We start from the raw sequence: 19,816 nt of genomic DNA, 5'->3' as shown, positions 1-19,816 counted from the left end.
TTGTATTCCTTGGCGGCAAGGCAAGCAGGAAATACAAATCACAGCGGGCCTTAGGGCAGCTGAGCGCGCGGCGGTGGATTGTGGGTAATATAGTCCTCCTGCCTCCCAGGCTCAGAGACGGGAGCTCAATGTCCCAGGATGCATCGGGGGTACCAGCGTGCGTCTCACGCGTTTGTGGGTAATGGAGTCCTCCCTGCCCACATGGCCCCATGGAGGGGGCGTGGTGTGGACTCCATGTCCCAGGATGCATCGGGGGCAGGGCCGTGCTGCGCGGGGGGTTGTGGGTAACGTAGTCCCCCTGCCCGTTAGGCTAGGTACGGGGGCCCTGGGAAGGACTCCATTTTCCAGGGAGCCCTGGGCGGCGCGGGCGGCCTCCCCAGCCATTGTCGGTGGCGGCGCGCGCTGGCCGGAGAGGGGCTCCCACCCAGGGCTGCGGGCAAGGTGGCTCCGGTGGGGCAGGAGGAGGGAATGAGTGAGGAGGAGGAGGCCTGTGGGACCAGGAAGAGTGGCGGGTTCCCCAGGTAACGGGGCGGCCCAGGGGCAGCCCCTCCCACCGCTCCCCCCACTGGGGTATCTAGGGGGTCAGCCCCTCCCACTGGGAGGTGGAGGTGGATCTTGGGGGGCAGCTCCTCCCACTGCCCCCACCACTGGGAGTCTTCTAGGGGCTCAGCCCTCCCCCTGCACCACTGGGAGGCGGGGGCGGGTCTTGGGGGGCAGCTCTTCCCATCACCCAATGGGAGCACATACCCCCCCCCAGCTCCCATTGGCGCCTCACCCCACTGGGTACGGGGGTGGGAGATCATAGGGTAGAGACAGCTGCTCCCACTGGGTACTGGGGTATCTTCAGACAGGGGTAGGGGGTGCAGGACGGCTTCTCACACTGAGCCCCACCACCCAATTGGGTACTGAGGAGATATTCACTGGGGGCATCACGGGGGACAGCTGACCCCACTGACCTCTCCTGGGGGGGGGGTGTCAGGGAGACTGCCATGAGATGAGGGGGTAGCGGCTCTCATTACAGCCCTCCCCCCTTACTGGGGGACTCTTTCACAGGATCAGTGGGGTGCTCTGGTGTGGGAGGGGTAGCTTCTCCCACTGCCTCCTTCCCCACAGCTCCCCCCTCTCAGCTCTGGGAATGGCCCTGGGTGTTTCATGTCCCAGGGCCAGCCCTGATCTGTGGTCGTTTCTGAGCCTGTGTCCCTGTGTTGTGTCCCCCGCCCCAGTATAGAGCAAATGCTTGCCTCCAATCCTGGAAAGACCCCGATCAGCCTTCTCCAGGAGTATGGGACAAGAATAGGCAAGACACCCGTGTATGATCTACTCAAAGCCGAGGGACAAGCGCATCAGCCCAACTTCACCTTCCGAGTGACTGTTGGGGACATCAGCTGCACTGGTCAGTTACCCATGGGGGAGGTGGGTAAATACTGCTCCCAAGCAGGGGCAACCTTGGCATTGCCACCCACTTGAGGGGCCTGATCCTGAGCTGCCTCCTGCTGACAGGTCGTGTCTCTGCATTAAAGGTATCACTAGTGCTTGGAGCCAGGGGGCTGTGGATCAGGACTCTTGGCCTCTAGTCTGGGCTCTTTTATAAAGTGCTTTGAGCCCTGTGGGTAGACGTGCTATGTAAGAGCTAGGTGCTGGTGCTGTAGTGAGCGGTGGGGGCAGGGGGCTTTGGCCAGAATTCTCCCCCGGGTAGGGAGTGGTGACTAAGATTTTTTGAGGTGGATGGGAGTTGTCATCCTGATGCATGGGGCCCATTCAGGCTGCGGGTGGAACTCGGAGCTTCTTGCCTCCTGATCTGGACCACGCCTGGGGCATCCTTGGCAGGAGGATCCTGGGGCCTCGAGGTCTTAGATTCAGCTGTTAGCACTTAAGGTCTTGTTTGGTAACCTCTGAGTGGAGGGAGTTGGCTGGGTCTCAGCCCAGCTCCTAGTGCCACAGGTGCCTCCATCATAGAAACAACCTCCCTGATTCTTGGCACTCGGCAGCCCCCCGTGGGCCACTCTTCAGGGCAGAATGGGCCATGGAGACAGCGTTCCTTGCCCTGCTGCTGTACCTCCTTGGGGGCTAGAGGCTGTCAGCTTTGGGGAGCTGCTGACCTATCACTAGCACAGAGAGCAACTGAGTGACACAGCTGGGAATAGAACCCAGGACTCCTGACTCCCAGACCCCCACTGCTCTAACTGCTAGACACCCCGCTTTCCAGGTCAAGGCCCAAGCAAGAAGGCAGCCAAGCACAAGGCAGCAGAGGTGGCCCTAAAGCTCCTGAAAGGGGGAAATATGCTGGAGCCAGCAGCATCGGAGGAATCCAGGTGAGGGGGGCAGAGTGGGGACCTGGGGCTTTGCTTAATTTGCTTCTCAACTTCTTCGATCCCTTACCTGCAAACTTGCATCCAGGCCCAAACCCGTCCTCTACTCCCCACTCCAGTCCTGTCAGAGTAGAGAGGATTTGGGGGGGCAGGGGGGAGAAGCTCAGCTGAGGAAACAGCCCCCAGCTGGTGCAGCCTATGGGCTAGAGCACTGGACTGGGACTCAGGAGATTTGCGTTCTACTCCTGGCACCGCCACTGGCCTGCTGGGTGACCTTAGGGAAGTCACTTCCCTTTTCCGTGCCTCAGTTTCCCCCGCTGTAAAATGAGAATAATGGTACTGATCTCCTCCGTAAAGTGCCTTGAGATCAGTGGGTGAAAAGCACTACGTTAGAGCTGGGTGGTGGTATTTATTCGTTACTAAAACATCCCTAGTCCCCGCGGTCCCTCTCCTGCCCCCAAGTGGCGCCACACCCAGGCGTTTAGAGGTAGAAAGAGCTGGTTCTTGTTGCGCTCGGAGGCGCGAAGCCTGCTTTAATGTTTGTCACCTTTTATTTTCAAAGCTCTCCTTTCTCCCTAGAGCCCCTTTCTCAGCTCAGCACTGCGGCGGCCCCCGCAGCACCCATCTTGCCTGCCGCCTCTCCCAGGTAAAAGGGAAAGTCACAGGGAGGGACTCTGGGCCAAGGTCACCCAGCGTGATCTTGGGACACCTCCTTTTTTATGGGGGGGGGGGGAGGCTGCTCAACTTAGACATCTCAAAGGGGTTTGGTTATAAGAGCCTGGTGGGGAATCTATATCCCAGCATGCATTGGGGCAGGAGAGGTTGTGGGTAATGTAGTCCTCCTGCCCATCCAGCCTGTAGGTAGAAGCCTGGTGAGGACTCTGTATCACAGGATTCATTGGGGCAGTAGAGCGCTTCGCAAAGGGTTATGGGCAATGTAGTCTCCCTGCCAACCTGGCCCATAGGCTGGTGCCTAATAGGAACTCAGGTATCAGGGCCCTATCAGCAGTACTGCAAATCGGCGTGCTATTTGGTATTTATTCTTAAAGCCCCAGCTCCTGGAGTCATGTTATTTCACAGGGAATCTCAGCTTCCATTCAAAAACTGGATAAGTGTCTTGCCCTGGGGGTTGCCTAGAAAAGCTGCAAAAGGTTTAGTAACCACCAGGCAAATGTAAGAACCCAACAGTGATTATTGTTTAAAAATCACCTGATTCTTAAGCCAGTTTCCGGCCATGGTATATTCAGGGTCCCAAGCTGGGCACCCAAAAATCACTCAAATCCATGCTGGGGGCCGTGCTTGGGAAACTCTCTGGCCTGGTGAGCTCAGAGGCACGTACGTCTCGCCCGCACCTTTCATCCCAAAATGTCTTTGAATGTTGGGTTGTGTCACGATGCAGCCTTCTCTGGGGCAGAGCATGGCAGGTGTCTTACAGCGATACAACTGCAGTTTAGGGCAGGGAATGAAGAAGGAGCCTGTTGGTAATTGAAAGTGCAGGGGGTATTTGGGTCGGCGGAATGGAATTGCCGAAATTGGGATTCGTACCCCAACTCTTGTGAAAAGAGCCAGGGGGACTCGTGTGACCCCCAGTGCTTAGGACCTCGCTGTTACGGCTCAGCTAAACAGCACCACCTCTGGCACTGTCTGCTAGTGCCAGACTCGGGGTCTGGAGTCAGCGCTGACTCAGAGGGGAGAGGGCACCCCCCATTGTACTCCCTGCAGCACAGCGCCCCCTAGCATCCTGTTGGGGCATTGCAGCCAGTGCCTTCCACTCAATCACCCATCCCAGTTCCATTGGGCGTCTCCTGCCAGTGGCTCCCCACCCCCTCCCGCAAACCCCTGGCACCTCCAGCCGACTCCTTGGCCAAGGGCTGTAGAGAGCAGCCCAGGCGGTCAGCTCAACCCCCTTCACTGGGTGTCCTTGTGTCTCACTCAGAAGCTCACAGATGGAGGTGAAGTCGCCTGTCTCGCCCCAGCAGTCGGAGTGTAACCCCGTGGGGGCGCTGCAGGTAGGTGCGGTCGTGGCACTTCGCACTGTGGGGCGGGGGCCTCTGTTCACTTTGGGGAGTGGCAGTGCCCCAGATAAGGCTGGCTGGGTTGGGGATGAAGCTATTGAAGCAAAAGGCCTCATCACCCTCGAGTACCAGAGACCCCGGGTGGCCAGATGGAGCAGAGTGGCTGGAACGGTTTGATTGGGCCCAAATCCTGACAGCTGTTTGATGGCTCATAGGTGGAGCTGAGGCTTTGCCATCTCCGTTAACAGCTTCAGCAGACTGGTTCCTCTAGCGGGTGGTTCGGGGGGACTTGGCCTGCCTGGGCTGTCCCCCACCCTGTGGTTACGGGACTCCCGTGCTGTCCAGCTGGCCCCTTTCAGCAGCTCTCAGATCCCGGGATTGTCACTGGAAGAACCAAACCACAGGTGGTGTGCCCAGTCCCATGTGTCTCGCCTGTGGCTGTCGGGTTCCCTCAGCCCCTCAAGTGTGGGGGTGTTGAGGGGTGAGTCTCACAGCACCGGCTGCGCCATGTGAGGACCCCTTCCAATAGCATTTGGGTTCCTCTACCCTTGGGACCTCTGCCCAGATGAGCTGTCCCCAACCACAGACACTGGGCAGCCCAGGCGCTGTTGGGCAAACGCCCCACCCTCCCCTTGAGTTTACCCTGGTTGGGCTTTCGGTTTCCATGGCTTCTGCTGAGCCAGTCTGCAGAGCAGGTAGGTTGCCATGGTGACTTAGGGATGCATATGTTGATGGCTAGAGCACTCGACTGGGACTCTGGAGACCTGGATTCTCTTCCTGGCTCTGCTACTGATCTCAGCCAAATCGCTTCCCCGCGCCGTGCCTCAGTTTCTCCTCCTTTGTCTGTCTGGGGCAGGGGATGTGTCACCTGGTGTCTGTGCAGCACAATGAGACTCTGATCTCAGCTGAGACCTCTAGGCACGACCATGATAAAACCAATGAAACTAGGGCTGTCAATTCACTGCAGTTAGCTCAAGCGATTAACTCAAAACAAATTTACTTGATTAAAACAATTAATTGCGATTAATCACACCCTTTAAACTTCTTATAACTAGTTGGAGATATTTTTCTACATTTTCAAATATCTTGATTTCAATTACAAGACAGAATACAGAGTGTCCAGTGCTAACTTTCTATTACTATTTTTGATTACAAATATTTGCATTGCCAAAGAGATAAGCAAAAGAAATCATGTTTTCCATTTCACCTCATACAAGTACTTTAGTGCAATCTCTTTATCATGAAAGTGCAACTTACAAATGTAAAATTATTTGTTTTTTTACATAATTGCACACAAAAACAAAATAATGTAAAACTTTAGCGCCTACAAGTCCATTCAGTCCTACTTCTTGTTCAGCCAATTGCTCAGACAAACAAGTTTGGTTACATTTGTAGGAGATAATGCTGCCCGCTGCTTGTTCACAATGACACCTGAAAGCGAGAACTGGCATTTGCATGGCATTGTTGTAGCTGGCATTGCAAGGTATTTATGTGCCAGATGCGTTAAACATTCATATGCCCCTTCATGCTTCGACTTGTAGATTTGCACTATTTTTTTTTTAGTGCAAATATTTGTAATCAAAAATAATATAAAGTGAGCACTGTATACTTTGTATTTTGTGTTGTAATTGAAATCAATATGTTTGAAAATATAGAAAAAATAACACCCAAAATATTTATTATAAAGTTAAATTGGTATTCTGTTGTTTAACAGTGCGATTAAAACGGCGATTAATTGCAATTAATTTTTTATCTCATGATTAATCACCATTTTTTTAATCTTGCAATTAATCCTGATTAATTTTTTTATTTGTTTGATAGCCCTAAATGAGACTCAAACTCATTTCACATGGGCCACTAAGTGGCAGACTGGAGGAGGAGGGCCGGGGGGGAAGGTTGGTCGGCACTGACCATGGCTGGATTCAGACTTGCCCCACCCAGTTACCCCCCTCCTCCAGTCTCTGGCGTTTAATAGTGGTAGCTTGCCCAGGCTGTCAGGGTAGGAATCTGCCTGAAAGGAGCATCAGGGACTGCCTGTCCTGAGTGTTCGGTGCCAGTCTTAGGGCCTCTCCACCCAAGTCCCTGGCACCGGCCTTGCTGGTGCTCACACCACACCTAGGAGCCAACTTCTCCTGGTGCCGGTGGGTGCTCGATCCCCCCCTGCCCCGCCTCTGTCCCACCTCCTCCCCGAGCACGCCGCGTTCCCACTCCTCCCCCCTCCCTCCCACAGCTTGTTACACCGCGAAACAGCTGTTTCACAGCGGCAAGCACTGGGAGGAGAAGCAGGGACGCAACGTGCTCAGGGGTGGGGGTGGAGGCAGAGGTGAGCTGAGGCGGGGGGACGGGGCAGGGAGCTTGGGTGCCGGTGGGTGCAGCGCACCCACCAATTTTTCCCCCTGGGTGCTCCAGCCCTGGAGCACCCATGGAGTCGGCACCTATGACACCACGTGTCCCAGCTGTGCCTGGGGCCAGGCAGTCTCCTACTCCCCTACCTGAGGAGGATCCTGCCAAGGCTCTGATGATGCCCCGTCATCTCCCTCCCCAAGGAGCTGGTGGTTCAGAAGGGCTGGAGGCTGCCGGAATACACTGTCACCCAGGAGTCGGGGCCTGCCCACCGCAAGGAATTCACCATGACCTGCCGGGTCGAGAGGTTCATCGAAATAGGTAACTGCCGGCCGTCTACTAAGGCGACATGGGTGATGGGAACGTCTCCACCTCCCATGGGGAGAAGAGGGTCCGGGGGAGAGGGGGGGGGGTTCAGATTCATTCCAGAGACACATGGTGCCCCTAAAGTGGGTGAGTGAATCCAGTGTTCAAAGGTGGAGCCAGGGAGGGGCTGGGCAGGGTCCTGACCCACAGTTCCCTGCTGTCCCAGCCCTGGGCTCTCCCCACCCCAGCTCTGCTGGTGCCCCTCAATCCCGACACACAGCTTCTCTGCTATCCCAGCCCTGAGCTCCTCCCACCCTAGCTCTGCCGGTGCCCCTCAATCCCGACCCGCAGCCCCCTGCTATCCCAGGCCTCTCTTGAAGGCCCACGCCCATTGGTGATTTTTCCCAGACAAGGCCCTAGGGGCACAAAGGGCTCCTCTTCTAGCCCTTCTCTGTGCTGGGCAGGAGTTAACCCCCTGTTCCCCAGAGGGCAGGCAGTGCCCATGTCAGGATGTGGGCATCAGCGATGGCAGCGCTCCCTCTGTCTCCCCCTGCAGGGAGCGGCACCTCCAAGAAGCTGGCCAAGCGTAACGCAGCGGCCAAGATGCTGGTGCGAATCCACAATGTGCCCATGGACCAGCGGGAGGGCAGCGAGGCCGAGGTGGAGGAGGACCAGTTCTCCATTGTGAGTGCGGGCGAGGGCGGGATGGGCATGCTGCTTGGAGACGAGGGCCTCACCTTCTGATAGAGGAGGTGTGTCCATAGAAACTACAACTCCCAGCATGCAGTGTTCCATGTTGCTTGGAGGCAATGGGGGCATGTGTCTGGGCTTCCTGCAGGGGAATGGGTGGCCCATGGAGACTATAAGCAGCGCAACAGATTGCATGCCGGGAGCTGGAGGCAATGGGGCCTTGCCCTCTCTAATGGAGGGCACGGCCCATGGAGACTACACACCCCCAGCATGCAGTGCACCGTGCTGCTTAGAGACAAAGGGGCCTGGTGGGGTGGGGTGGCAACCTGTGGAGGCTACAAGACCCAGCCTGCAACATGCCCCTTCGTGCTGAGCAGCTGGGCTCAAAGTAGTGGCTTGTCCACCCTACGGCATAGCTGTGCCGGCGGGCCCCGTAGTGTAGAAGTGGGGGTTCCTGCGTGGGCTAGGTGGGCAGGGCTGTGCCCTCGTCAGGGCTAGGTGGGCAGGGCTGTGGCACTCAGGGCGCGTCCCTTTTCCCACCCCCGGGCAGCGTAGCTCTGCAGATCTGCATTGTAAGCGTAGACCAGGCCTAGACGTAGGCCAAGCCCCCACACCTTGCCCCTCGGCCACTGCTGGGCTGGGCCCCCCGCTGATGCTCTCTCCCCCACCCCAGACCGTGGGGAACAAGCTGGACAGCCTGAAGGGCCGGCTCTCGGCCTGCACCTGGGACTCGCTGCGCAACTCGGCCGGCGAGAAGATCCTGCATCTCAAGAGCCACCCGCTGGGGGCGCTCAACGCCGGCTTCTGCAGCCTCCTGCAGGAGCTCTCTGAGGAGCAGAGCTTCGACATCAGCTACCTGGACATCGGTAAGGGGCAGGGATCCCATGCAGCCCCCGCCGGGCCCCCGGGAATGCTCCGCCATGCCGTTGAGGGCTGGCACTGTCCTGCCGTGGGGCGAGGGCTCCCATGGGCCAGCACTGTCCCCTCTGTGGGGCGAGGGTCCCCCAGCACTGCGCTAGCCCCCTTAGAGCTCTGCTGCATGCTGGGGGCTCCTCGGGCCGGTCATGGGGACCAGGGGCAGCGACCTCCAGAGTCTTAACTGCTGATGCCAGCCTTGGCGGGAAAAGCGCCCTGCCTCCCCAACAGGGACTGAGCACCCTGCCCCCCACCCCAGGGGCTCCGCCCATAACCCTCTGCCCCTTCCCCTCCCCCGGGCCTGAACACCCTGCCCCCCACCCCTTGGGGCTCAGCAGCCCCCCCAGGCACACCTTGCAGTGCTCACACCCACGTCCCCCCCGGGGCTCAGCCTGCGACGCCCCCGGCCCTGACGCCCCATCTCTCCCCGCAGACGAGATGAGCCTGAGTGGCCTGTACCAGTGCCTGGTGGAGCTGTCCACGCAGCCGACCACGGTGTGCCACGGCTCTGCCGCCTCCCGCGCCGCCGCCCGCTCCGCCGCCGCCCGCAACGCCCTGCAGTACCTCAAGATCATGGCGGGAGGCAAATGAGGAGGCGACTGGGCCCAGCAGAGCCTCTGGGGCCGTGGACACTCAGCCAGGTGGGTGCCCGGAGCCAGGCCGGCACACGCCTCCCCAGGCCGGGGCTGGGGCAGACACAGGTTGGACCCACACGCAGCCCCGCGGCCAGGGCGGGGCATCCTGCTGCCCCCAACTCGCGAGGGGCAGGACCTGGAGCCCCCAGGAGAGATGCCAGCCCTGCCCCTGCAGCCTCCATCAGGCCTGAGTGAGCTCTGGGCGCAGGGACGATCTAGGCTCTCAGGGGCGGGGCTCACTCGCTCCGACACCCCCACCACACGTGGGGGCACTGAGGGCCAGGTCAGCAGCCCCCCCTAGCAGGAGATGGCTCCTGATCCAAGCGCTGCCCGCTCCAGGGTGCCCTGGGCTCGTCCACTGAGTCCCCCTCCCCCAGCCGAGCCCAGCGCTCTCCTCCACTGCACTGTTGGGGAAGGGGGTAATGCTGCCCCACGGCTCTTCCGAGCTGCCCCCCAGCTGCCGTCCTGCTCCAGCCACACAGAGCAAAAGTTCTTATTGGCCATAGGGAGGGTCAGCGCCCCCCCCCCCACCTTCCTACCCCCATCCCCACATCCCCAGACTCTTCAGCAGCCTCTGACTGTGCCCCCTGACCCAGGTGGGGCTGGCCCCCCCCCCATACCCTCGCTGTCAGCAGCCGAAGCACCAACCTAGGAACCGGGTCCCGAGCAGATTTGGAGCATGGAGCTGCCCCGTGCCCCCGGGAGCTGCCCCCCTAGTGGTCTGCGCTGGAGCCGCCCCCATGGGACTGGAGCGGGGGCACGGCGAGGGCAGGGCAGATTTTTATTGTTATTTAAAGGCAAGAGACAACGTTTTTTAAGACCAAATTCAGGTGCAGCCAGCCCCTGCCGCGGGCACAAGGACCTTTCTGCGGGATCAAATCCCCTCTGGGAGGGGCAGCTGCCCTCGCGTCTCCTGTCCCAATCAGCGTCTGGAGCCCGTGGGGGGACTGTCCCAGAACCCGCGCTGGGGGAGATGGGAAATAAACTGGATGGAGGGGTTTTCTCCACAATGTTGGTGTGTTTCCTTTTGGGGGGACGGGAGGGGGCCAGCTGAGACTTGGGCTGGGTGGGTGGAACCGGGTGATGGGGGCCAATCGTGGGGTGGGGGCAGCTGAGTGGAGCCAAGGCACCCGGCTGCCCATCGTCAGGCGGTGGCACTGGTTTGCTCCCTGACTGGCAGGATCCTCCCTCTCCCCCCGGCTGTGGCTGTGGTGGAGGCAGTGGGATCTAGGGCGCATGAGGCAGAGACCCCTGGCCTCTGGCCTCTCCCTTTCCAGCTCAGCCCGTTTGACTGGAGCCAGGGGAGAGCTCAGCACCGCTCCCTCCCCCTGCTTCAGATGGTGTCATGGCGAGGGCGCTGCCCCACCCCGGGTGTATGCTGCCCCCAGAGGCGAAGGGCGGTAGTGTGCCGCAGGGTATTGACCACATCTCCCCCAGCTGACGCTCATATTTTATTATCGTTACCAGAGCAGGGGCTATGTGACCCGGCCGCTGGGCTGCGCCGGTCGTCACAGCTCAATCTGCTCATGGATGGGGGGGAGCTTTGATCCAGGCCAGGGGTGCTGGAGCCAAGTAGCCCCTCGGAGTCACTTCTTCTTCCCGAAGCGCTGGGGCACAGCCATGCTCCAGAACTGGGAGGCCATGGAGTCCCAGCCGCGCTGGCTAAGCCGGCCCTCGCCGCCCCAGCTCCCCCGGGTCTCTCGGCCAAACCTGCAGGGAGACAGACGAAGCCCTCGGCTACAGAAGCGCCTTTGACCCAACTCATGGCCCAAACTTGGCTGGTGCCCCCTTCGTACCCCCTGTTCATTCACCGCCGGAGCCATCAAAACAGCCAAGGGCCAGCGGGATGCACCCTCCTGCGCCAGGACCAGCCTGACATCATCCCCGCTGGCCTCAGGCCACGTCTCCACCCACGTGGCTCCTTCACCAGGCTGCTGGAGCTACAGCCATGGTTAGACTGGGCTGCCAGGTGCCACTGCCGCCCGAGCTGGTCCCGCCAGCTGGATTCTGGGCTTTTTCACCTGAAGCGGGCGTGGCTGAGCCAGGCCAGCAGCCGTTGGGGTGGAACCAGGGCTCTGAGGCAGTTCAGAGGATCCTCTCTTGGTGCCTTGCTGGTGGGTCTTACTCACATGCTCTGGAGTGAACTGGGGCCAGATTGGGGGCTGGGAGGAATTTTCCCCCAGGTCAAATCAGCAGGGACCTTGGGGGGAGGAGAAGGTGCCTCCCCTGCAGCATGGGGCACAGGTCGCCTGCTGGGATCACGTGGGCACGTCTCAGCTACTCAATGGGGCCTCTGGCACCTCGGCTCCTGCTCTCTGCCTGGGCTCACAACAGCATCGGTGCCTTGAGCCTGTCTGCTTTGGTCTAACCGAAGTCCTGGGCTCGACACAGGGAACTGTCGGGGCTTATGGCGGGAGGTCCGGGTGGATGAGTTGATGGTCCCTGCTGGCTTCAGACTCTCTGACCCGTACCAGGCTCCTTTACCCCAGTACTCCTGCATTCACACTAGAGGTGGTACCAGGCTAACTGGCTACAGTATCCCCGTGCCAGCCCCTAATGGCTATCCCAGTACCTGCCCTGTGTGAACTAGGCTGGCACTTCCAGTCACCTAACTCGAGGGCCCAGAGGCGAGTGGAGATCCACCACCCCGGCCCCGTGGCCCGGCAGCTGGCTGGGGAGCAGGGCACGGCCTGGTCGGAGGCTGTGGGGCTAGAGTTCTGGACTGGGACTCGGGACGCCGTGGCCTCGTGTGCCTGACCCACTTGGGGGGGTGCTGCAGAGATCCGTGCCGGGGTCTATAGCCAAGAGCAGCTGCAGGGGCTGGTTAGGGGGCCCCAAGGCCAAGGCGGTGTCTCTAAACGGCTGCGTGCTGGTCACGTGCCTCAGGCTGCCCCTGGTGCCAAGTGGGGCAGGTTTAACTCCTGCTAATCACAGTCTGTCCAGCCCCAGTGTAGATGGACCCTGAGGAGAGGGCGCCCCCTAGTGGCTTGTCTGGGGAGCAGGGAGTTGTAATGCCAGTTGGCTCAATTCCCGTTAGCCCCGAACCTGAGTTCTGTGTTGGTGCCACATCCCCAGGCCCTTGGGCCTGTATTTGAGCCCAGCCGGTTACATGGGTCTAACCCAGGGGTGGGCAAACTTTTTGGACTGAGGGCCGCATCGGGTTTTGGAAATTGTATGGCGGGACGGTTAGGGGAGGGGGGTCGTGGCCCGGCCCCCACCTCCTATCTGCCCCCCCCAGGACTCCTGCCCCATCCAACCCCTCCTGTTCCCTGATGGCCCCCCCAGGATCCCTGTCTGAACCACCCCCCGCTCCCTGTTCCCTGACCGCCCCGGGACCCCTGCCCCATCCAATCACCTCTTCTCCCTGTCCCCTGACTGCCCCTGGAACCACTGCCCCTGACTGTCCCCTGCCACCCCATCCAATCCCCCCTCCTTCCTAACTGCCCCCCCGGGACCCCTTCCCCCATTCAACCCCCTATTCCCACCCTGCCCCCTATCCACACCCCTGACCACCACCCCGAACTCCCCTGCCCTGCCCCGCGGGCCGGATGTGGCCCACGGGCTGTAGTTTGCCCACCCCTAGTCTAACCCCTGGTGTGGACGCTTCTTCCAGTAGCAAAGGGGCTTTTTCCATTTAGTGTGGCCCTGGGGAAGGGGCTTGAGCTAACTGGGATCCAGTCCCATGTATGAGGGGCTATGGGGGGGGGGCAGGCCAGGGGCAGGTAAAATGAACACTCACCCCCTTGAAAACGGGGGGGCGGGGGGGAGCTCCTAGCCAGGCAGCGAGCAAGGCTGATGCTGCTTCGTGTTGGAGAGCCAAGGGCTACTAACTTCAGGCTGCTGCAGAGAGCAGCCGGGGGAAGCTGAGATTGGTGTGTGGGTGGGCCCCAGTGCTCCCCCGTCCCCTCCTTACCTTTGGGGCTGGAACAGGAAGGAGGGGCTGCGGCCGGGTCGCTGCAGGGCGTAGAGCAGCGAGCGAAGCAGGGTGCCCGGCGGGCGCTCGTCGGAGAGGGGCCGAGGGGCGCGATCCGCACTCTCCTGCTGCAAAGGGTGGGGGACAGGATGGGGTTACACAGCCCCCTGCCTACAGGGGGGTCCTAGCGCAGGAAGGGAGTGGGGGGGGGTATTTGGCCCAGGGATGGCACTTAGCCTGTGTCTGGGCCCCCAGCGGGCAGTGCCACCCTATTAACCTGCTGCAGGTGAGCAGTGATGATGCCAGCACAGACCGGGGGCGGGCAGGAGCTAGGTGGTTCTGGGGTTTGCTCTTGGCCACCCTCCCCCCCAATATATCCAATCCTCCCACCCTGCGGCATAGTGGGGCAAACAGCCAAGTGCCCCTGCCCATTAGCCCCCAACCCTACACACTCGGGGCAGCACGGCCTGGCTCTCAACCCCCCAAGAGGCAGCCAGGCAGGGTACCGGCACCCCCCACCCCTTAGTGAGACTCTCCCATCAAGGAATCAAGCCCCCCCCCCTCCCCACCACCAGCCATTAGGCCAAACTCTTCACCCTGCGAGGGTCTCTGAGTCCAGCCTGCCAGCAGAGGGCCCCATGCTGCAAACTGCGGCCCCTGAGCTGAACCACCCCAGAGATCTAGGGGGTGGGGTGGAGGGTTGACTGCAGGGAGATGAAGGCTCACCGAGCCCCCTCCCACAAACGAGGACGTTCCCTGGCAACCTGGGCCATGCTCAGGCCCCCCCAAGAATTTGCACCGAGTGCCTGTCGCCCCCTTGCGGCAGAAGGGCAATATTCACACACACGCCCCGGGCCGGGGGGTGGAGGGGGGGGTGTTGGAATTTTGTTCATTCCACCTCAGCCTTTTAACCAGCAGGAACCCAAACTGTTCCTTAATGTGTACAACTCGGGCTGGTGCTGTCCCGCGCCGGGAGGCAGCTGCCTCTGGGGTGGAGCGCAGCAGCCGTGTTTAACCACCACACTACAGGCAGACAGGGAAGGTAAATTCCATTTCCTGTTGGGGAGGCAGAGGGGCATTGCCTGGATGGACGTGGGCCTGGATGGCAGAGCTCACGCCCTGGCTCCCCGGGATGCAACACCAGGTACCTTTGAATGGGCACCTCAAACCCGGCTGCCACGCCCATGGGGAACAACAGCTGTGCTTTAATGAGCGTCACAGGGATGCTGCCTCCTGCCCCGCCCCCCCAGCACTAACCGGGGTCCAGCATGGACTCCCAGGGGACGCTCCAGCGCCTCAGCTGCTCTCTAAGCTCAGTCGTGGTTAGCACATGGAGCCAGGAAACCAGGGTTCCATTCCCAGCACGGCCACGGCTCTGCTGGGTGACCCTGGAAGTTACTGCCCCTCGATGTGCCTCACCTTGTGGGCTCCTCTAGCTCCATTCGGGGGGAAGGAACAGCCTGAGATTCTTTCACGTCCCACCCCCCAGGTCGGTGGCCTCTTTTGACATCATTGGCCTCAAGATTGGAGGCTGGGCTTTTGCCACCAAATCCCAGGGGATCCCATCCCCCAATTCCCGTAGCCTTCTAGAAGGGTCCAAGTGCCAAATCCTTAGGCACCCCGCCTGAACCGCAAGGAGCCAGCAGACGGAGAGATGCTTGTGTCTCTCCTCCCCGGCTGCTGCAACCTTCCTGCTTCCCAGGGGAAAGGGTCAGCCCCAGCCCATCAGCATGGGGCACCCCAGGAGGGGTCCAGAGCCTAATGGATCCCCGTGGCTCTGCCGGGGCATTGCTTGGCTGGAGATGGGGTAGCCCCCAGTGTCTCAGATCTTCCTTGGGACAGACAGGATTTCATTGTGTTCCCAAAGCACCGGGTGTGGCTCCAGCCCCACTGGGGGAGATGATCCCGGGGGTGGGTCTCCCAGAGCCCAGCAGCCGGGGATGGGGGTCACTATGGATGGGTCAGGGTCTTTTCTGTGCAGGTGAGGGCAGAGGGTGATTGTCACCAGGGCAGGGCGGTGGGGGTGCTCCATGACTCAAAGAGGGGAGCAGGGAGCCCCTGCCCAACCTTCGCATCTTTCCCACCAGCAACTCAGAGCCCTTTCATTAATTCAGCCTCATGAGGTAGGTCGGGCTTGTTAACAGATGGGGAAACTGAGGCACAGAGGGGGTCAGGGGTGTGGTTCTTCTCAAGGTTACAGCAAGCCAATAATAGACCCCAGGTCATTGCTCTAACCACTGACCAACGCTCCCTCCTGGCATTGGAAAGGGAACCCAGGAGTCCTGGGTCCCTGTTCTGGCCACTGGCCTGGACCCAGTGGGGGAGCGACAATCCGCACCCAAGAGCTGTGGTCCCTGCCTACCCAGCCCACTGCCACCTCCCCAGGCAGCGCCCGCTCACCAGCAAGTCGGAGAGTCTCTCTAGGTAGCTGTCGGGCTCGTCCGCCAGGGTCTCCTTGGACACGCTCCCTCCTTCCAGGCACTGGCCCGTCGTCACGGTGCCCGAGAGCAGGGCCAGCAGCAGCGCCAGGCGCGCGTCCATGGCTGCGGTATGGTCCCTCGCCCCGCTCCCGCCTTGTGCAGTGCAAACACCTTCCCCGGCTGCGGCTCTTATATCCCCCCGAACCCGGAGCCCAGCTCACCGCACGGGCTGGGCTCTGCGAGCGGGATTGATGGGGGAGCCTCACCAGTCATTTGTAAGGCGGGGGCTTGGGGACCGGAGCAGCAGAACTGATTGCCACGCTGGGCCCAGAGAGGAGCCGGCGGCCCCAGGAGAGACAGCGCCAGCACCGGCCTGAGCCCGTGGGCCGGGCTGTTTGTACGTTATTACAGGGATAAATCCACTCAAATGGCCCTTTAAGCCCCTCTAAAAGCGACAGCTAATTGACGCTGGTTTATCACAGCTGCTTGCCAGTGCCGGCCCCCGGGGGCTTACACCAGGGCCCCTCAGCCACTGATCCCCCACCTCCGGCCTGCCCCGCAGCCGCCTTGTCAGACTGACTCGGTTTCCCCATCCCCTCCCTGCCCCAGTCCACACATTTGTCACGGCGTCATCTGTCTGGTTAACGGTCCCCACCCTGTCGCTTCCGCCTGTCTCCCTCGGCACCACTTCCCTGCTTAATGAAACCCATTTACCAAGCGGTTGGGGCTTGGTGACAGTGACGGGCTGAGACAGGAACACAAGCGCTGGAGAACCTCCCGCTCCCCCGCCAGGGCCGGTCGGCGCACCGGGGGGTGAGGGCAGCACCACCGCAGTCAGGGGCAGAAGGAGCCCCCCCGCCCCAGTGCAGGATCAAGACCCCACTGGGCAGGGGGAGGAGATTTTCAAAGTGCCCAAGGGCACCGGGCTTGCTCAGCCCTCTGGCCAGACCGGCTCCTCCCGGGGGCTAGTGAAAGGTGGTGCCGAGGGCACAGGGCTTGGCCGGAGGGGTGGCGTGCCTGTAACTGCCCCAATGGGTGGGTGCCACCCCCAGGGCGGGCACAGCCAGCGTGTGTGTAAATAGACACGGGGTGGGGGGCACCCAGGGGGATCAGGCCACAGGACTGGGCCTAGCTCTGTCAAAGCCCACCCTTGGGTCCAGATACCGTTAGGCCCAGGACAGCTCTGACACCCCCAGACAGGAAGCCAGGATCCCACTGGGCCCCATTGCTCCTGGGCCCTGCCCCAGCTGCAGCTCACACCCCTCGCCAGAGGAGCTGGGCGAAACGGGAGGCTCCTACCAGGGTGGAGCCTGTCAGAGCCAGGGGAAGGGAGGGGGGTGCCAGGGAGATGGGCCACTGGGTCTGATCCTGCCTAGACCCAGCAGCTAGGGCCAGTCATGGCTGTGATGGGTGAGCCGGCTGCAGCGTGGAAGCATCTGGGACAGGCCCCCAGTGCAGCCTGGGCTGGTGCCACCCCAAGGCAGGGCAAGGCCAGGGCACGCTGCCCACTGGGGCCAGCCCAGAGCAGCGACACGGACACCCAGCTACACGCCCACAGGCAAACACGCGTACACATTCGCTTGCACACGCCCACCTGTGTGCCCACACTGACACCGACGTGCACTGTAAGGCAAAAGCCATGCACGCCCACCGACGGGCACCTCGCTGGCACTCGCACATGGGCCGTGCCCAGGCCAGCCTCGCTTGCCGGCACAAACCTCTGCACAGTCACAGGGGACAACGCCAACAACTTCTGCCGGGGGTGGATTCAGGCAACGGGAGCCCCAGCACCCCACCCCTGTGCCCTGGCCTCGCCCTGCGTTGGGGTGGCACCAGCCGGCCTCACCCCTCCAAGTGCTGTCCGCTGGGTTGCCCCCCCCCACAGCAGGCAGGCTGGGATCTGTCCCAGAGAAGCCAAGCTCCAGCCCCAACCCTCCTCCCGCAGCTTGGCCCCTGCCCCTACCAGTTGAGCGCCCGACGCCAGCAGCGGAGGCCGCGCAGCCCCATGATGGATCTCGCTGCCACTCAGCTGCGCTTGCCGGAGGCTGAGGGGGCGGCAGGGCCCCGCTGGGACAGTCACGTTCTGCACCTGATGGATGCTCCCAATAACCGGCCTGTGCTCGGCCGGCCACAGCGCCAGGCTGCTTTCGCCAGCACCGTCGGGAGGCAGATGCCGTCCATCCGCCCCGGGACACGGCCTGGCGGGGTGGGGAGGTGGTGCCGGTGGATTAGCCTGGAGCTCCGTGACTCGGCGGGCCCCTAACCATGGACCTCGGGATCCCCACATAGCCCCTGTGTCGGGGTGGCCCCAGGCGTCTGGGCTGAGGGGAATGGGACAGGCCCACCCCAGAGAGGACCGTGGCCAGCCGGGGCAGGCAGCCGGCAGGCCAAGGCTGGAGCCACCGGTGCTGAGCTCAGAGAGTTTGGCGAGGGCAGTTTCAGTGGAGCGCGGGGGGCAGCCCCTGCAGGGAGGTAGCGTGGCCTAGTGGCACGAGCACAGGACGGGTGCACAGGACCCCCTGGTTCTAGTCCCAGCTGTGCCCTGGGGATGCTGGGGGACCTTGGGCAAGTCACTTCTGCTCAGAGGTGCCTAACTCCCATTGAAAGCAAAGGGTTTGGGCCTGCCCTGTGCCTCAGTTTTCCCCCTCTGTAAAATGGGGGTGGGAGGGAGTCACTGGGGCGAGGGGAATAGCGGCACTGCCCAGCTGAGGATGTCAAAGCATATTACAGGAATCGAGGGACAGACCCTCCTCATCCCCCACGTTGAGTATCCCTATCCCCATTACGCTAACTGGGAAACTGAGGCACAGCACCGCAGCCTGGGCAGCTAAACCACCTCGGCTTCAGGCCAGCTCCTAGCCAGGATGGCCCAGTAGAGTTTTGGGCCCTTGGGATCCAAGCGGGCCGGAGGAGGGCATCCAGCAGCTCTGTGAACCCTTTGTTTGGTGTTAGCCTTTGGGCAAGTTCATTGCCCAGAGTCCTAGCCGGAAATGGAGCTGACAAAATAGCCCAAGAAAAGCTCTTGGCAGCTTCCTCTTAAGCCAGCAGTTAGCAGATGCATCCGAGATGGGACGAGAACCCAGGAGTCTTGACGCCCCATCTCCTGCTCTCACCACTAGGCCCCACTCCCTTCCCAGACCTGGGTAGAACCCAGGAGTCCTGACTCCATGTCCCCTGCGCTAGCCCCTAGCCACCACTCCCCAGCCAGAGGCAGAAATGGAACCCACAGGACAGAGTCCGTTCCCTAGGCCGGTGGCCCACCCAAGCCACAAGTGGCTCAGAGCGGCCCAGAACTACCCTGTCTGCTGGGCACGCCCAGGCTGAGGGGGCGGCTGTGACTGGAAGGGAGCGGATCAGGACTGGCTCCGTAGCACATGGTGCCAGGGGAGCCTGGGGTGACTCAGAGCCCTCAGGAACCTGCTGGAAGTTAGAGGAGCTGGGGGCTGCTCTCATTTATCCGGGAGGGTGCGGGGGGGGGGGGGGTTTGGCTCCTGGGCAGCCCATTATAAAGCCACCCTTGTCCCTCCACCCCTGGGCTACCCCTCTGGAGTCAGCACTGCCATCAGCCCAGCCCAGCCCAGCGGGCCCCCAGCGTCATCCAGGGCCCTCCGGGCGCTGCCATCATCCACTTAACACCAAAGAGGGCAGCTGGCCCCACAGCCCCCTCGTTAAGCTTGAGCTGAGCTTCCAGACAAGGGTGGATTTTTCAAAGTTCACTCCAATCTACACCCCTGCCTTGACTGGCCTGAAAACGGACGGGCCAGGTGAGGGGTTGGAGGAGGCAAATGTGGGGACAAGGGGTTCCGGAGAGAGAGCCCCTCCCCCCAAAACGACCTCATTTTAAAATCTGCTGCTCCTTCTACCCTTTGGGATGCTGCCCATGACGTCTGTCCCACGAATAAATCCCCTGAAGAGGTGCAGCGGAAGGTAGGTGATCTTGCAACTTCTGCCAAGCAAGTAGGTCCTATTACCAATGAATCAAAGGCGGAGGTCATGAACATTAGCTTAGCTCCCGCTGATTTTATCTAGAAAACGTTCATCAACATTCTTATCTGGGTAGCATCATCCGTGATCCCGGCGGTGGTACGTTGGCTGTCAAACCCAGAACAGGGAACCAAGCGCTTTATTCCAAACGTTCAGTCCAGTACGGCAGTCCCACAGGATCAGTAAAAACTCCACACTTCAGATCTCTAGAAGCAATGTTGGAAGGGCTGGGCTACACTAGGTCGACCCAGCTCCGTCGCCCAAGGGGGTGGAAAATCCAAGCCGA

At 61.1% G+C, this 19,816-nt stretch overlaps 2 protein-coding genes across 4 annotated transcripts; one reads left to right on the top strand and one right to left on the bottom strand.

Moving 5' to 3' along the window:
* The first annotated feature begins 363 nt into the window (after positions 1 to 363).
* TARBP2 (TARBP2 subunit of RISC loading complex) lies at positions 364 to 10,223 on the top strand. Of its 3 annotated transcripts, none has more exons than XM_024218245.3 (9): positions 364 to 521; positions 1,224 to 1,393; positions 2,207 to 2,312; positions 2,872 to 2,955; positions 4,249 to 4,318; positions 6,871 to 6,988; positions 7,530 to 7,657; positions 8,337 to 8,529; positions 9,012 to 10,223. In XM_024218245.3, the coding sequence occupies exons 1-9, from the start codon at positions 469 to 471 to the stop codon at positions 9,167 to 9,169; spliced, it is 1,080 nt and encodes a 359-aa protein (XP_024074013.1). In that variant the 5' UTR covers positions 364 to 468; the 3' UTR covers positions 9,170 to 10,223. The 3 variants fall into 3 exon arrangements, with proteins under 3 accessions (XP_024074013.1, XP_024074012.1, XP_026516510.1); XM_024218244.3 differs by having other exon boundaries at positions 4,246 to 4,318; XM_026660725.2 differs by lacking the exons at positions 364 to 521; positions 1,224 to 1,393 and having other exon boundaries at positions 2,295 to 2,312; positions 2,889 to 2,955; positions 4,246 to 4,318.
* Positions 10,224 to 10,799: 576 nt separating this feature from the next.
* NPFF (neuropeptide FF-amide peptide precursor) lies at positions 10,800 to 15,667 on the bottom strand. The gene is made up of 3 exons (XM_024218209.2): positions 15,527 to 15,667; positions 13,127 to 13,254; positions 10,800 to 10,923 (listed from the first exon to the last, which is right to left on the bottom strand). The coding sequence occupies exons 1-3, from the start codon at positions 15,665 to 15,667 to the stop codon at positions 10,800 to 10,802; spliced, it is 393 nt and encodes a 130-aa protein (XP_024073977.2).
* Between the last annotated feature and the right edge of the window lie 4,149 nt (positions 15,668 to 19,816).

This window comes from Terrapene carolina, unplaced genomic scaffold, assembly GCF_002925995.2.
Source record: "Terrapene carolina triunguis isolate 2854851 unplaced genomic scaffold, T_m_triunguis-2.0 Scaffold836, whole genome shotgun sequence".
Lineage (NCBI taxonomy): Eukaryota > Metazoa > Chordata > Testudines > Emydidae > Terrapene > Terrapene triunguis.
This window is presented reverse-complemented; position numbering and strand designations above follow the sequence as displayed.